Here is a 14298-nt window from a genome sequence, read left to right on the forward strand (position 1 = left end):
GCATGCTTCTTCCTGAAAGTGAACATGTTCTTCATCAAACAAGAGAAGAAAACTAAGCAAAGCAGAATACTAAACATTGCTGCTCTTTCTTCTTTTCTGCCTTTCTCCTTTACGCATGAATAGTGTATTGTAGTCCTTTCGAGGAATGTCTGCTTTTGTTTCTGCACCTCAAGACAGGTCAACTTACAAATCATGATGTTAAAGTTCCAAGCTAATAGATTCTGCTAATAGGGAAGTAGATTAGCTTGTTGGACTCGCATTGGTGAATTCAGATCCATCTCTAAACAGAAAGAAGCACTGCTATTAGTTTATCTTTGGTGTTTGTGGTTGCACTAACAGTACCTACCTTTGGGGCCTGAGAATGAGACCCACATCAGATTTGATATGCAACACTATGAGGCTTTCATCGGTTCTTTTGCTGGAGAAGGGTGGTCCTCTTGGTTTCTGGCGGAAGAACATGGTGGACTGCAACTCTTTCCCTTCATTTCATATTCTCAGTTGTAATCCATGGAATCATGCCAAAGCAAAAGTGTCCATCACCCTAGAAAAGAGAAAAAGGACCACACCGAGTCACTTCTTGCAACTCCAACCCACAAATGAGCTCCACCGCCCTCGTCGTCCATCTCTCCACCGTTCCTCCCTTCCCTCCTAATGCAGGAGACGAAGAGTCCACGGCTCAGGCAAGAGAATTCCTCACCGTGCTTCCCTTTGCACTGCATGTTCTTGTTTTGCATGATACCGATGATAAATGAGATGTTCATGTCGCAGAAAGCCGTGGTACCGAAGAGTGATGGAGGTCATTATTCTGTGGAAGGCCATAGCAAAAGCTCCGGCGGTGGAATCAAACGATGGAGTCTCACCGAACTCCACCAAGCCAAAGCTAAGGAAATGCACCTCCTTGAAGGCAGCATCTTCCTTCACTCGAGTCTGTCTCTGTGCTCCAATCTCTTCCTACAATGAGGTGTTTCGGGCCGACGTCCCGCCGCGAAGAAGCTACAGCTGCCCGACGTCGAAATCTTTTGCAACGGCACCGGCTCGGCAGATGATGAGCACGAGGAGTTTTGTGGAAGGGAGGAGAGTGTTCAGGGGGAAGTCACTGACAGATGACATCATGATGAGGAGGTTTGTGGCGGAGGAGGAAGCCATGATGCAGCTGAGGAGGAGGAATCAGATGGAGTTTGTGAGGAAGAGGAATGCCATGAGGAGGAGGAAGAAGATCGGGCCGAGTCCTCTCAGGAGGATGGTGATGGCTGGAGAAGATTAATTCTCAATCTTCTTTTTGTTCTTGTTTTCTGCCATTAAATGAATCTGTACAAGCATGTTCAAGAACATGGATCCTTGGTTTGTTCATCAGATCATCATGTTATGGCTGGTGAATGTCTTTCTGAATCGATGAGAGCACTATATTTTTATTAAAAATAGTAAATAATAAATATATCGTTCGAGACTAATTATAGATTATCTTTGTAATTAACTATATTTAATATCTTGATCCAGAATTATATTGAGATCTCTATATTTAACAAAGTAGAATATTTAAATATGTTATTCTGAAAAAACCTTTCTCTTGATTTTTTAATAATATAAAATTATTTTTTTAACTCTATATAAAAATCTTACTATTTTATTTTTAGTATTACTTTTGAAAGTGCAAGGATTTGAATATTAAAGGTATCTAATTATAAGAATAATCTATAATTAATCCTAATGTTCACACTAGAAATAACTTAAATCACTTATATAATAATTATTTGATATAATTATTTTTTAATATTTATAGAGTCAAAACATACTAAGGATGGCAATACTATAATTTCGAATTAAGTTGAATATATTAAAATAATAAATAAATAAATAAAAAGAAAATGTTATGAATTAAAATATAATTAGTTTAAGTGATATTTTTGGGAACATAAATAAGATGAGTTATCCACTGCAACTTAAAGTGTTCCGGAAGAGCACGTTAACTGGAATCCTCTTCCCCAAGAAACACACCTGTAACCCCTAAACCCCTCTCTCCTTTCAATCGCAAGGCGGCTATTGAGATTGAAGCGGAGCGGCTTCTCCTCCTCGTTTCTCCTTTATCCATAGACACAGAGAGAGGGAGATGGATCACTTGGCAGCGATGGAAGAGCGCTTAGTATCCGATAGATTGAGAAGAAAGCTCGAGGATGTGAACGCCGCCGCGCAGAAGCAGCTCTCCCCCATCCAAGATCACGTCAATTTCACCCTCCAAGTAAGCTTCCCTCCCCTTCTTTACTCATCTTTCTTTGGATCGGTCCTTCGCAGAAGCAGCTCTCCCCCGTGTCGAGGTCGTAGGTCTTTTGGTAGATGATTTATTGCGAGCATGATGTATGTGGCATTGCAGCAAGCGTACTTCAAGTGCGCTTATGAGTGCTTCGACAGGCGGCGGAAGCAGGAGGAGATAAGTAACTGCGTGGAGCATTGCAGCGTCCCGGTTCTTAATGCCAACAATATGGTTGAGACTGAAATGGCGAAATTTCAGGTTTTCCTGTTTTCACATTCTCGTTTTCCGTTCTCCAAGATATTAGTTTTGTTCGTGATCTTGATCGTTTGGATTAGTAGGAGAAGATATCTCCCATTAAATTAAGCTGGGAAAACGAGAACCTTGTTGTTGGGTAATTAGAGATAATTGGCAAGAGATATCTCAGAGTTTATTACAATGCCATGCGTAGATATACATAAGAATTTATGCAAATGCAAGTTTGTTAAGAGTTCTATTGTATGTTGCTAATATGCATCCTGTGGTATCCGAAGTTTATTACAGTGTAATCTCAGAGTTTATTACAATGTCATATGTAGGGTATACATAAGAATTTACTACATTGTATGTTGCTGATTTTCATCCTGTGGTATCCGGATTCTATAAATTTCCAAAACTATGTACAAAATTTAATATTTCAAAAAAACAATTTTCAGCCTAGTGTTAAGTTAAAAAGATGTTGAACTGCTGGTGAAACTTGAACAAATTGCTAGCTGGATGCCACAAGTTGAAGTTTCAGTGACATAGAGGCTATTGATGAGAAAGTCATAAGTTCAATGACCTTCAATATATATATATATATATATAGTGGTATTTGCAAATTCCGGTACGATAGTTACCTTCTAGTATCATGCATGCTAAATTTAGTGGACTTTCTTTTCTTTTGCATTTGGTTCTTTGTAACCTGGTTAGAAGCTGAAAGACTAAAATTATATTACACAATAAAACATTGTAATTAGGATTTTTAGCAAGTTTGGGCAAGATTATTAGTGTTAGGATAACATAATCACTTTCTTATCCTTTGTAAGGTAGGAAGAAAAGGAGTCTTCCTACTGTAGTGGAAGATTTTGAAGTAATGAACGATAATTGATTTTTGTAGTGTCCAGGTATACCTTATTGTGTTTTTTGTCAAAATATATGTAAAGACGTATTGATGCTGAATCAATTCTAATTTGATGATTCTTAGTTTTATAATTTCTATTGTTGTGTTGTTGCATTAACTTAATTAATTTAGATGATGTATTGCTTATGGAGGCATAAATTTGAACATCTTTAGGTTGTGTTGAAGAACATGATTTCAGTCACCAGACCCGTATTGTTCCCCTCTTGGACCAGTTAGGCACAGGCATGATTGCGAAAAAAAAGAGAAAAGCAAATAGAAATGGAAGGAGGAAAAAGAAAGAAGGGGTAGGGGTGACCGATTTACCTTCTTTCTTGACTTTTTCTTTTTCTTTTTCTCCATCTCCTTGCCCTGAGTTTCAAAGGGAGAAACTTTATAGAAGTCATGCCAGGAAGGCATGTATGGAGCCATATGTTGCAAACTTGTACCACATTTTGACTGGCCCACATCCTAAATCCTATCAAACATGGCCTCTTCTAATCAATCTTACTGATTTTTGACCGATTTCTAAGGCTTTTGAATGTCCTGATCCATATTGTCTGATACTTGGTGAACCACAAGACAGACCTTGTTTGGACCAGGATCTACTGCCCAAAGTGCCACACTGGAACAGTATTTTCCTTGGATTGTACAACAGTTTGCATGGTATATTTCAAATATGTCATAATCATATAGGAATTCAGAACGAAATTAAACTTTGAGTTTCTTAATCAAATAGTCTTGATATTAGTTTATCTTCAACCTTTGTAACTGAGCTTACCATCCACATGCTGTGATTGCAAAACAGAATTCTATCTTCTTTTTCGCCTTTTGTTTGTTTTCCACCTAAATACATTGTAAGCCAACTGACTGGCCTTTTTAAGAACAAGGATGTTTCCTTTGTAACATAACTTTCTCTTACTTTTTCCAGCTGCATTTGCTGTGTTTTATGACTGTCTTAACTTGATGGCTATATTGTAACACAACTGAGTTGCCCTGTTTGAAAACATTATTTTTCCTATAAAACTCAATTACTTTTCACCTTTCAGGAACGACTGAATCGGTCTTTAATGGTGTGCCAAGACAAGTTTGAGGCAGCAAAACTCCAGAAAATCAAAACAGATGCCATGACTGACCTAGAGTCCTGCGTAAATAAGGCTATTGATGACAGCCTAGGCGCCCTCCCACATGTTGTTGATCACGTCAAGGCTTCTCTCTCCATCAACTGAGTCTTCTAAATGGCTTCAGGATTTCAAGCAATTTAACTCACGATACAAACAAGATCAGAATTTTATGGACTCCTGTTGATAAATTTTTAGAAAACATGTGCAGGAGGCAGGCAAAAAAATGATGACTCGTGATTATTCCATTTTATTGAGTCAAGCAGCATTTTGTGCAATTGTTTTCTGTATTATCTTTTTAACCATAAACTGTATCTTATCAGTCACCCTTCATTCAGAAACTAATTGCAGGTGATCCTGCATTGCAAACATTTTAATACCTTTGTTGGTTTCTCAAAGAATTCCTGAAATTAAATTATTTATCTTGCTGTCAGAAGTCTGCCTTGACATTGTATTTTGTTGAAATATTAGGTTGTTTTCAGATTATGATTCTTGCAGCTCCTTTCTTGTGGAGTATTGTCGATATTAAGCGCTGCAGGTTGCTTATAATCTTACAGCTCCTTTCTTATGGAGTATCTTCAATCTTAAGTAATGGAGATTGCTTAAAAGTCTTCCAACACTCACATTGGATGTGAGATTAAGACTTTTAAGTTGATATGTTGTATTGGTATTACATTTTACCCAATTTTGAAGGTGTATATTGAAGTTGATATGTAAGATCTAATCTCAAAATCAAACTATTATATTACTCAGTTTACCTAAAAATTTGTATTATATCATGTTTAGTTTAAGATGTTTGTCTGCCATATAGAAATGTCAAAACTTTCATTAACAATTTTATTCAAAATTTTAGATTAAATTAATATATTTTGTTGATTCATATCCATAAACATAATTGCTAAGGAGCCCAAGAAAACAGCAAAGCATTAAAATTCAAGCCAGAACAGTTCAAAGCGAGCTTCGAGTTTTTTCTCTATAAATTTTTTTTTTTTTTCCGTCAATCTTGATCGCAGTAGAAAGTATTAATTTCATCAGTCTCGATCTCATTACGATGAACTTTTTCTCATAATTCATTCAATAACTCGTATGGAAGTGCCTACCAACCATTTCATGCTTCAAGAGTTTCCCACATCAAAGTCTACCAAAAAGCATGTGCCAGAAATAGATCAACTGCTTGCAAGAACATTCTATATTCTATAAACATGACACTGTTTGCCAACCTAAGAGATCACACATGTAGCAGAAACTATATAAACACAAAAAAAAAAAAATCAAAACAAAGTGTTCTTTGTAAAAGCCAACTGCAATTTAGCCATGCCATGCAAGGAGAAAGCAGCATCTTCTCTAAGCCATGCAGTGCAAGATAAGGGAAAGTCAGGTTGACAATACCACAATGTCAGAGCATTGCCATCATCTCAAGCTTAAACATAAATCTGCTCAGTTTGTAAACCTGAATATCAAGATATTATTACAAGACTGAAAGGAAAAGAATTCATGAAACCTCTTTCATATGATTGATAAAATGTAAGCCAAACCTTCTCGACTAGTTCTTTTTATTTTTGTCGCAAATTTTTTAACAGAGCACAACGTGTAATGCACCCATCTCAAAATTTGAATAAAATCCGCAAAATACCCCAGACAAGAATTGTTGAAGTTAATGTCAAGGCTCGGGTTGCATCTTCTCGCACTCATCCCGTATTGACTGGAAGAGGACAGAAGAGAGGTACCTCTCACCAAAGCTTGGGAAAACAACCTGAACCAGCAGAAAAGGTAGTCATAGAATTATGATGTGAAAAAAGCAAATGGGAATAGTACACATTTAATGTCATACCAAGTCGATTTAGAGTGCTTCAACAAGAAGTATATGGGAATAGTAATATTTACATGTCAAATAATGAAGAGTTGATTTAGCTTGATTGTGCATAAAAACACTTCAAAGTAATGATGGCAGGTACAAAAGAGAAGAATTGTCTCAATGAAATAACAAGTCATAGTGCAGGCATGCCTAAGAATTTAGGACAGAGGCTCAGTCATTTATTCACGAACAAAAATCAGGTTATAACAAATACAGAAAAATACAGAACTGTGCATCAAATCCACAACAAATCAAATCACATTGCAGAAAAGCATATGTAAAATTAAATTAAAATAAGGTAGTGGATAATATCACCACATTACTACAATTACATTGTAGCTTTGTGTCGGTTCTCATTATAGTGCATTAATCATATACTTAAGTTTTGGTCAAGCAACACTTGAAAACGATGTTGGAACAAGCATGACTAGTACTTTCTCTTAGACTAGGAATTTTTCCTTTCATTTAAGGATTTTATGTATGTTGTCATTCTCTTTAGAGTCATGAAGTTATGTATGTTTCGTCATAAATACAGGGGGGAATATTGACATACCGCTATAAGTTTCCCAGCATTTTCTGGTCTCCTTGCAACCTTCATGGCAGCAGCTGCTGCTGCTCCAGAAGAAATACCAACCTGAACAATAACATCAATTACTAGCAAGCATTACTCAAATAGATCAGACACAGACACCTTCAGTGACTTAATGACTAGCGTCTAGAGAACCACACCTAATATGAAAACATGGTTTTGTGGGTTCTCAGAGAAACTTGGTGTCAGAGAAAGCATCTCAAATGGGAAAGAGAGCTAGATCTAATAGTCTAGCAGCACATAAGTAACATACATTGGGCACTTAAACAAATTAACAAAGGACAGCCTCTTCTTTAATTTTCCTCTCATACACTCATGTAGCAATGCACTCCGTTATAACAATCGATGGACATACCTTTCAACATTAAAAGGACAACATGATGCGGGTACAGATGCCATCAAAAATTCAAGGTGTCAAATGAATATAGTTTGAGTAAGCTGTGTTTTTCTTTATATTTTTGATATTTTTGAATTATTTTTCCTTATATTAAACTCCTACTTTTAGTTGTATTCTTGTTTTCTAGTATTACTTCACGTATATATTATCTTGGAAGACTTTATAGCCACAGATAATTATATTTTGAAAGATCTGAAAGTATCTTTCTAGATCATTTTATTTCTTTTTATTTAGGAAGTCACGAGTGTGCTATTTCTAACATTTGAAATTCCTATCATTACAGAGCCAAAAATATTTTTAAATAGTGGACCTAGTGTCATATTAGGGCTGTTTTTTTGTAATCAAGGTGACCAGAGTTCCAATTATGAATTATAGAAATAAAACTATAAACACTGACCCTACCAGTGCTTGTACTGGCAAGAGCCTTGTTCACTAGACCACCCTTCTTCTGTATAAGACTTGCAAGCCTATGTCAAGGCTAAGCTTATTGAAGATGATCATACTGAGCATTTAAGTCAAGAAGCTATGTGTTTCTTTATTTTTCAGAAGGTGTGTTTCATCATCATCAACATGCGAGGCATGGTTAGTGTAAGCTAGTCAGAACTAGCTACAGAAGTGAACCGTAACACTAACCATGGTAAGTGTGTTTCTTTATTTTTGGTTGTTATTCTAATTTTTTTGTGAATTTTCATCTTCTCATGAATTTGATGCTTTCTTTATCAATTCTTCACCAGATATTAAAATTTCTACACGTTTTTTAATCAGATTTCATAGTCTTAAATATATGGGAGCATCAGCATTCTGTCTCACAAGAAGTTAGATGAGATATTGATGCATAAACCCTTCTTTGTTTCATCAGCCGTGAAATTTGAGCAAAGCTCTTTGATGAATTTGAAACTGTAAGAAGTCAAATTATCTTTTCTGTCTAAATTCTCTTTAAAAGTCTACCTCATTTCATGTCCTACACCTAAGAAGCTAGGGGTCTGTCATGAGAATTAGCAAGAATGCAAATTCATAAAATGATGTAAATTTGTAAAATAAATACAATGATTAATGCATCATGGTCATCGTCTATATAACAAAATAGACACCTCTTCATTAACATTGGTATGCATGAATATAGATAATCCATCAAGGCCCAATTGAATTGTTATAGTACAGTGATGTTGAAAGGTTTAGCTCCGCGATGGAGCTTTCACTCCAAAAATCAAATTCAGTGATGTTCAAACCTTAATGATTGATCAGGATCATGGCAGATAGTAATCAAGCATTTTATTTTCAATTTTAAAAGTAATTTAAGTGAATTTGCAAATTCCAAGATCTGTTCTAGTAAGATTATAGGAGAAGCGTAAGCTAAGTTGATCATAAGATTATGAAGCTTTCTAATAACTACTGCATGCATGCTTTGATAAAGGAAAATGTTTATTAACATGAATATGAATGTATGCTAAACAATGTAGTGGATCAAAAGCCTGGAATCAAACCTTATCAAGAAAGTATACATACCAGCAATCCTTCTTGGAGAGCCAACTGTTTTGCAATTTCAACTGCTTCATCACTTGATATCTGTGGTAAAACAAGCATAGCAAACAAAAAGAATACTATCAACCATTAAAGCTTCTGTTGATACAGGTAAACATATCAAGTCATAAAGAGGGCTCAGTCCAATAGTAATTTTAAATGGAATAAGTCTAATTTCCACATCTCACTGTCCATTGGCAAGAGGCTCAAAATAGTTGTCAGTTGAGACATGGAAATTGGATTATTTAAATAAACATACAACTTGAATAGGTCGTCACCATTTTCTCCCATTAAAATTTCGATTGGACCCTCCAGTTCTCGCATCTAAAACTTCCATTGGTTATGCTAAATCATTATAAAGAAACTAAACGTTTTAAATTTGTTATGGCTCTTTTATTTTAAAGTTAAGATTATTTTTTGGCCAATCCCAGACCGCTGATTTACCCACTTTATCTCAATTGCGATCCCCTGGATCTCAGAAGTGATTTTGATTTCAATTTTGTCTGAAATCAAGTTTGAGTGCACACCATTTCCCATGGTTAGGTCTAGTTATAACAAGCCATGAAATAACATGGCAACTGACTTTGACTAGCTGCCTAAAACTAAGCCCATCAACTTCAGACAACAATCATCCATCTATTTGTCAAGATTCCAAAGGATTTGGACAAGTAGACCTCTTAGTAACTTTGGAAGTTCCCATTGATAGAAAATCCAGATAACACAGTTGAGCATCAGCAGATAACTCAAATTGGCAATATTAGTGCCAGATTTAGCTCAAATTACAGACTATATGATAATTAGTATAATCACTATAACTACTAAAATAACATGAAACTGGTTTCTAATGCATCAACAAATGGAATCATGCTTGTTGTCATAGTTGTCACTTATCAATGAAGGGATTGGAATGTAATAATATAGAAATTGGAAATAGGAGCAATCCTTGAATAGCACTACACTCATGGAGATGACGAAGTTAGGTGAGGCCTTAAGAAGTGTCTGTGTGACACTATTAAAAAAAAGGAAATGAAAGGAGTAATATGGAAATAGGTATAGACACTACAAAGGCTGGATTAGATGAAACAAATTATAGATGATCCAAGAACCTGTGATCCAACATAGATGAAACAGCTGGCTCACCGATGTTTCTTATAATAAAAAAATATTAAAGCATCTAGCTGAAGTTCTCAAATATTAAGGAAAGATATGCAAAAAATATTAAGAGACCAATAAAAACACTGCTCAGTAATATAGTTAAACCTTCGAGTGCAAATTATTCAACAAGCTCGTACCTCTATAATTTCATCAACTACTTCAAGGTCCAAATTCCTTGGTACAAAACCTGCACCAATGCCTTGGATTTTGTGTGGACCTATATGATAAGGCTTCATGTTAAATGGGTAAAACATAAGGCTGAAGCAAAACACATAAATATTGCTAAATCTTAGTTATACCAGGCTTTCCTCCTGAAAGAATGTTGCTTTCACTAGGTTCAATGCCAATGACCTTAAGGAGTTGTGGAAAGAAAAGCAAGACCATGAATTAGGATTTAGAAAGGTTAAAAAAGAGAAAGATTAGCAATGAAAGGATAAAACAGAAAAGGAAAAACACCTTAATGTTAGGATTTTTTTCTTTCAAAAAGTGGCCTACACCAGATATGGTTCCGCCGGTCCCAATTCCAGCAACAAAAATATCCACTTTGCCGCTAGTATCTTCCCAGATTTCTGGACCAGTAGTCTCATAGTGTATCTACACCAAGAATATACAAAAACAAATATAGAATAGTATTTAAAGAATGACAGGAAGACTAGCGAAATATATTCATGGTAAAATGTCACCTTTGGATTTGCAGGATTGTCAAATTGTTGAAGCATGTAAGCATTAGGCGTCTTCTTTAAGATCTCTTCCGCCTTTTGAACTGCTCCCTTCATGCCCTTGGCAGAGTCTGTAAGGACAAGTTCTGCTCCAAAAGCTTTTAGCAGAACTCGCCTCTCGATGCTCATAGATGCAGGCATGGTCAAAATCAGCTTGTATCCTTTTGCAGCAGCAATAAACGCCAGACCAATCCCTGTGTTCCCACTTGTTGGTTCCACCAGAATACTCTTTAAATGCAGAAAGCAGGATAAAAATTAATAAAAATAAAGTAACAATGAGCATGACAATAGAAATATCGATTTACATATTGCAATAGATCCTACACTAAAAGTTCCACTAAGGGAAAAAAAAAAGAGGAAAATTAACATTTTAAAATACATCGAGAGCTGAGATAATTAACGCATTTGAAAGATTCATTTAAATTTACAGCAACTATAATTAACTCTAGCATGAATTTTTCATGATATCAGAATAATATCCAATTTTCAGCAATGAAATTCTATATTTATTTCCTTGATATCTAATATTTAGCTTGTTAAGAAAACTCCATAACAAATTGACTAAAGTAATTTATTACATTGTTCTATCTAATATAGAAATATGCTTTACAACTTACAAAAGAACAACCATCCAGACTTGTCCAACCTTAAATGAAATGACTTTACAAATCCTTATTCATCTTCAAATCTTACAATGGACTACCAAAGGTGTCATGAGGCCTTCTCTACTTATTCTTACATATAACCTTATATGCCTATAACAATCCCTAAGAGCATTCTGGTAATCTGAACCTCCTCATTTTCATGGTAAAGTGCAGGCTCTGACTCTTATTTGACTCCCATAATCAGTATTAACTCAAGGTGGCAATAGAAACCTATAAGCAAGCAAAGGGCAAAAAACAGTCATCCACTTACCTTTCCAGGAGTTATAACACCCTTTTGTTCGGCATCAGCTATCATACTGTACCCTATCCTGAAGATGAGTTTGAACAGATAACATCAAAAGTATCTAGTCAGTGTCTTTTTAGAAAATTCTAAATAAATAAAGAGCATACCTATCTTTAACACTGCAGCAAGGCTCCATAATCTCAAGTTTGGCAGCAATGTTTGCAACACATCCCTTTACAATATTATTCAGATAAACCATCGGTGTCTTCCCTATCAACTGTGAGAAAGCAGCCAAAAACACAATTTAGCAATAGTCAATGTCTAGTGGAGTATTAAATCATAATAACATACACTGAGAAAAATAGCAATGAAAAGCATAATAAGCATCACTTCAAGATCATGGATATTACTCCATTTCTTGTGGGGTCACATTTTCTTCAGTTGATGGTGTCTTCTTACTTCAATATCTAATTTATGTTACTTCTTGGGTTGTTCACTAGCTTATATCAAAAGATTCGTTCTTCATTATTTCAGAGTATGTCTTCATATAATGTCTCTTTTTCAATCAACTTGTTATATTAATATCTCCATTTTTTAAGATGTGTCCCCAAAACTTTGAATAAAGGATTGAATTTTTAGATAGGACAATGGATTTTGTGACATGCCATGACAAGTAGGTGCCAACTATTTTGCCTTATGGCAAACTCATTTTTTGGCCTATTTCACCAGCATGAGATGTTCGTCCGCAAATATACCAAGCTCTCCCATGAAACCAATACTTTAATTGGCTTTACAGAGTTTTCTTCTAATTCATGGTAGAGATCATGAGGTATGATCTAGCTCTTTTTCCATGAATTCTGGTAATTTTGAACCATCTATTACAGAATACAGACACCTTAGGATTTTAAAACTCTATTATGTGGTTTATTTAGTCAACAACAAACTATCATTCAAGAGCTACCTTTTGTCAGGACCAAGAGTTCATGATTAGGACTAGAAATTTCCTTTTTTTTTTGGCTTCTTGAGGCATCAGTTTCTAAAAAATCCCTATCTTGCTTTTGTTAGCGGCAAATTGAGCACCACTTTTATATAGCATTCCTCACAAAAGTAAATTGTTAGACTCGGTTATTTATCTAGTATACAAGTATAACCAATTAGTGGACAAGTTCGGCTACTGCAAGCACTTTGGACAAAATAGCAATTATTTTTTAACAAATTAATTATGCAACAAATTCCTTTGTTTGCTGACATATAAAGACTAATCACACTTTAACATGGAAGGTGTCAGAAAGAATTGCCATATACTACACCAGCAACCTGGAGTCATGATCTCAGATAAAAAGCTTCAGTGAAGCTTCTAAGACTGGTACTGTTGACTTAATTACTTCATCAACACCGCATGGAAAAGGTGCCAATGCATCTAAAAATCCAGTAGAGCTGATGCACAGACTATTAGGTAGCCTCATATATTGCTTTAGTCAAGAAATATAAACACAAAAACACAGATACCTAATTCAAAGCATCACACAGGTAATTTCTAAAAATGATGCCTATATGGTACTTTCTCGTTTTTTTGGCTTTGAATTCTATGATCACCATAGCATCCAGAATGATGCATGTTGAATAAGTTATTCGACATAACCGTGCCAGGCATTGATCTCCTCAATGCAACTCCAAAATCTTTTCAACTATCAACCAGCAAAACTCAAAATGCTCTTGTTTTACATGTGTTTTAAGGTTCTACTTCAATTGTCTTATATATTTCCATCCACCTGTCGAAACTAAACAATACAGTTCTTTCACCGTTCTTAGATTACTAAGAAAGCTACTTAGTTTAAAAGAGAAACCCGTAAATTTCTTCCATAAATAATCAAAATATGCAATTGAAGTTATGAATGCAAATAATCGGTCAGGTATAAGAAATTAAGGGAATACTTTTTATCATCAACTCTCTCGTCAGTCAAGCTTTATTTTTTAGAACACAAAAAAGAAAATCAAAGTTCAGTCGACGGAGCTTTAACAAACAGAAACACATAAATTACAAACTAAAGATTTCATCTTTCCTTTTTCATCCAACGATTTCCAACCACAAGCCACTGCAACTTACCCTTCCCACATCAGAATCTACAAGGAAAGTAGGGTTCTCGGTACCTGAGTAACATCTTCGGCTATGTTGAGGCCTTCAATCTCCGTCTGCGGCTTCGACGAGACAGTTTTGCAGGAAACGTCGCGGCGAGGAGATCCGGAACAGGCATAGGCGACGGCTCTCTTTCCGATCGACGCGGTGCACCTGAGGGATCGGGAGGGGAGGAGGGAGGACCGGGAACGGATGGAGTGGAGCAGGGGCTCTGGCGAGGATCGTGATTGGGCGGCGAAGGAGGACGCCATGGTGCTCGCGATAGACGCCATTGAGTTTAGGGAAGAGGAGGAGGAGGGGGGGGGGGGGGGGGGAGGGCGGGGGTGGGGGAGGGGGAGAGAAGGAGTGAAGCGTAAAGAGACAAAGACGATGACTTAGCGTCAATGGCGGAGATAAATAGAGACTTTTTCTTATTTATTTTAATTTTTTAAATTAGTACTCGGAATATTTCAATTTATCTAAAAGTCCTTAAATTCTGAATAATTAATTAAGATGTTTCCCAAATTCAATAATTATTGTAGGGGTATATTTTA

General features: G+C 35.9%; 3 protein-coding genes across 3 annotated transcripts; 2 read left to right on the forward strand and 1 right to left on the reverse strand.

Moving 5' to 3' along the window:
• Positions 1-508: 508 nt before the first annotated feature.
• Positions 509-1394, forward strand: LOC135594183 (uncharacterized). The gene is made up of 2 exons (XM_065084596.1): positions 509-680; positions 769-1394. Exons 1-2 carry the CDS (start codon positions 652-654, stop codon positions 1262-1264), a joined length of 525 nt encoding a protein of 174 aa, XP_064940668.1. The 5' UTR covers positions 509-651; the 3' UTR covers positions 1265-1394.
• Positions 1395-1972: 578 nt separating this feature from the next.
• LOC103996763 (uncharacterized) lies at positions 1973-4940 on the forward strand. The gene is made up of 3 exons (XM_009417749.3): positions 1973-2236; positions 2369-2506; positions 4433-4940. Exons 1-3 carry the CDS (start codon positions 2108-2110, stop codon positions 4610-4612), a joined length of 447 nt encoding a protein of 148 aa, XP_009416024.1. The 5' UTR covers positions 1973-2107; the 3' UTR covers positions 4613-4940.
• Positions 4941-5919: 979 nt separating this feature from the next.
• Positions 5920-14067, reverse strand: LOC135592375 (cysteine synthase-like). Its single transcript, XM_065081788.1, has 10 exons — positions 13780-14067; positions 11796-11905; positions 11656-11713; positions 10705-10968; positions 10478-10615; positions 10321-10372; positions 10159-10238; positions 8852-8911; positions 6913-6993; positions 5920-6257 (listed from the first exon to the last, which is right to left on the reverse strand). Exons 1-10 carry the CDS (start codon positions 14035-14037, stop codon positions 6165-6167), a joined length of 1194 nt encoding a protein of 397 aa, XP_064937860.1. The 5' UTR covers positions 14038-14067; the 3' UTR covers positions 5920-6164.
• Between the last annotated feature and the right edge of the window lie 231 nt (positions 14068-14298).

This window comes from Musa acuminata, chromosome BXJ1-9, assembly GCF_036884655.1.
Source record: "Musa acuminata AAA Group cultivar baxijiao chromosome BXJ1-9, Cavendish_Baxijiao_AAA, whole genome shotgun sequence".
In the NCBI taxonomy this organism is placed as follows: domain Eukaryota; kingdom Viridiplantae; phylum Streptophyta; class Magnoliopsida; order Zingiberales; family Musaceae; genus Musa; species Musa acuminata.

What these genes read in the sequence shown, in the direction of transcription:
- LOC135594183 (XM_065084596.1), top strand. Translation starts at nt 652, where the DNA reads ATGCAGGAGACGAAGAGTCCACGGCTCAG. An exon ending in ACGAAGAGTCCACGGCTCAG is followed by an intron (nt 681 to 768) that starts GCAAGAGAATTC and finishes TTCATGTCGCAG; the next exon opens with AAAGCCGTGGTACCGAAGAG.
- LOC103996763 (XM_009417749.3), top strand. Translation starts at nt 2,108, where the DNA reads ATGGATCACTTGGCAGCGATGGAAGAGCGCTTAGTATCCGATAGATTG. An exon ending in ACGTCAATTTCACCCTCCAA is followed by an intron (nt 2,237 to 2,368) that starts GTAAGCTTCCCT and finishes GTGGCATTGCAG; the next exon opens with CAAGCGTACTTCAAGTGCGC. An exon ending in CTGAAATGGCGAAATTTCAG is followed by an intron (nt 2,507 to 4,432) that starts GTTTTCCTGTTT and finishes TTCACCTTTCAG; the next exon opens with GAACGACTGAATCGGTCTTT.
- LOC135592375 (XM_065081788.1), bottom strand. Translation starts at nt 14,037, where the DNA reads ATGGCGTCTATCGCGAGCACCATGGCGTCCTCCTTCGCCGCCCAATCA. An exon ending in AAAAAAATCCTAACATTAAG is followed by an intron (nt 10,373 to 10,477) that starts GTGTTTTTCCTT and finishes CAACTCCTTAAG; the next exon opens with GTCATTGGCATTGAACCTAG. An exon ending in CTCTCCAAGAAGGATTGCTG is followed by an intron (nt 6,994 to 8,851) that starts GTATGTATACTT and finishes GTTATTGTTCAG; the next exon opens with GTTGGTATTTCTTCTGGAGC.